This window comes from Tribolium madens, unplaced genomic scaffold (genome assembly GCF_015345945.1).
Source record: "Tribolium madens isolate multiple individuals breed KSU strain unplaced genomic scaffold, Tmad_KSU_1.1 Scaffold_50;HRSCAF=157, whole genome shotgun sequence".
Classification (NCBI taxonomy): Eukaryota; Metazoa; Arthropoda; class Insecta; order Coleoptera; family Tenebrionidae; genus Tribolium; species Tribolium madens.
This window is the reverse complement of record NW_025401018.1, coordinates 1-1968: the sequence shown is the minus strand read 5'-3', so window position 1 is coordinate 1968 and position 1968 is coordinate 1. Positions and strand designations below refer to the sequence as shown.

General features: G+C 35.6%; 1 protein-coding gene across 1 annotated transcript; it reads right to left on the bottom strand.

Annotated features, from left to right (window-relative positions):
* Positions 1–1055: 1055 nt before the first annotated feature.
* Positions 1056–1921, bottom strand: LOC123008369 (the record flags this gene model as incomplete). Its single annotated transcript, XM_044404139.1, has 2 exons — positions 1056–1124; positions 1255–1921. Coding segments are annotated over 2 exons (736 nt in total), but the record flags the coding sequence as incomplete, so codon positions are not given.
* Positions 1922–1968: the final 47 nt, after the last annotated feature.

Below are 1968 nucleotides of genomic sequence, written 5' to 3'. Positions count from 1 at the left end.
AACCGATGCTCTAATAAGCCATTTCAACACCGATTTGGGTGCTAAAATGAACTAGTAAAATTCGCCTTCTAAAAGTTGGTAGTAGTGATTTTCAGGGGCGTTTTGGACGACTTTTTTTTCAGGTGGTGAAAACTACTTGGAATTTGATAGTATTTATGTCAAAATTTGCTGTTTTTTTCTTATTTTTTGGTATATTTCTTTATTTTACAATTTTTCAGTACTTATTTGTTTTACTTAACATTTTATCCTTTATGTTGTATCCATATTTGTCAGGACGGTATTTTAAACACAACCTTCTTTTTATTTGATTTATTTTGAGCCAAATACATCATTTTTTTAAATTTGAAAAATATTGAAACTAGCAAAAATTTTTGTTTTATTTTTAATTCTTTTATTTTTAGCTTTTGTTCTCCATTTTATGTATTCTTTTTTTTTAAAAGAGGCACTGAAACTAACAAAAATAATATTTATTTCATGTGTATTTACTGAAGTTTGACACTATTTATCTCCAAAAAAACGATGTTGGTAAAACTGGTGAAAAAACGTTTAATTTTTTTTAAGTTTTTTGAAACAAGAGTCAAGTTTTTCAACCCATCTGCAATAAACAATTTCACAAAAAAATGCAACCAAAGCTGCAACACACCCAATTCCCCAAATATAAAAAATCAATTTCAAACTATCAAAATCAAGTTCGTCGCTAGTTTCCTCCTCTTCAGGTACCTCAGCGGTGAAATTTGCAAATCTGGTTCTCAAAATTTCCCTTTCCCACTTTTGTATAATCCCAGAACCAAGGATCCGGTTGACCAAAGTCCTAATTCTTTGATAAAATTGCAATCCTTTTCTCGTGATGATAGTAACAGGATATGTTACTATTGTTTCCTTGAAACAATAAATAAGTGGGTCATTATTTGAGGTCTTGTAACTGTTTAAAATAAATATGGTGACGGATTTTGGGAGACAAACCGAAACATTTCGGTTAAAAGCCACCAAATCGAGACACTTTAGCACTTTTAAACAGTTTATCCATTTTTTCAAAATGGCGGCGTTGGTACGACTCATGGTACTACTAGTACCATCACTTTCAAAGTACCTGGATGATAACCCATAAATGTCCCAACCACGATCTATGATATCCTCAATGGTAGTAATCTCTTGTTTGGTACTACCATCAGCTAGAGCACTGGTCATAAAAGTCTGGTACGCTGAACCTATATAGAAACTATAAAGAATCAAGAGGGCAATAAAAAACCTAACTCTGGTACTCCTAGGTTGCAAACTAACCGATAAACCTAGTAAAATCTGGTACGTATCAATGACACACGTGTCAAATTTTTGGTAATGGGTGTAATCATGTCGACTCACCAACCATGACATTGTCGTTACCACAAGGTACAAAAAAAGGGTCAGTACCAACACTCCAAGACCCATAATTTCGGCCAAACTTTTCAATCTTAGGTTAAGTGTCTTAAATGGGACACAGAAAACTAACCCATCGCGTTGGTACGGGACATCGTCGAAAAAAAGGGATCGTCTCATGGTTTTGGCATAGGCACCAATGGCAATATCGTCGATTTCTTGGTACAAGTAGTTTAAATTACCAGTGATGGTACCATTATCGTAAACATTGCCCCAGTTTTCTGGTACTGGATCGTAATGGTAGTACATACGGATGTTAGCAAATTCGGCAACCAAGTCCAAAATAGTGGTTTCAATACCACGGATACCATCTGGGGTACCACTCCAGGAATTATTTGGTACGTAATTAACATGTGGCGGTCTTTGTACCATACGTACTCTAATGGTACATTGATTGAACCGGTCAGGGATTTTGGGGGGGTACCAATTGACTTTGGTACTCCGACCAAAGGAGCAAGAGTCGATTAATTTAATTTGACTGAAGTTGGTACCACAGTTACCATCACTGTAGGGGAACCACGTGTAGGCATTGAAGACAGTTGGGTTCTCATG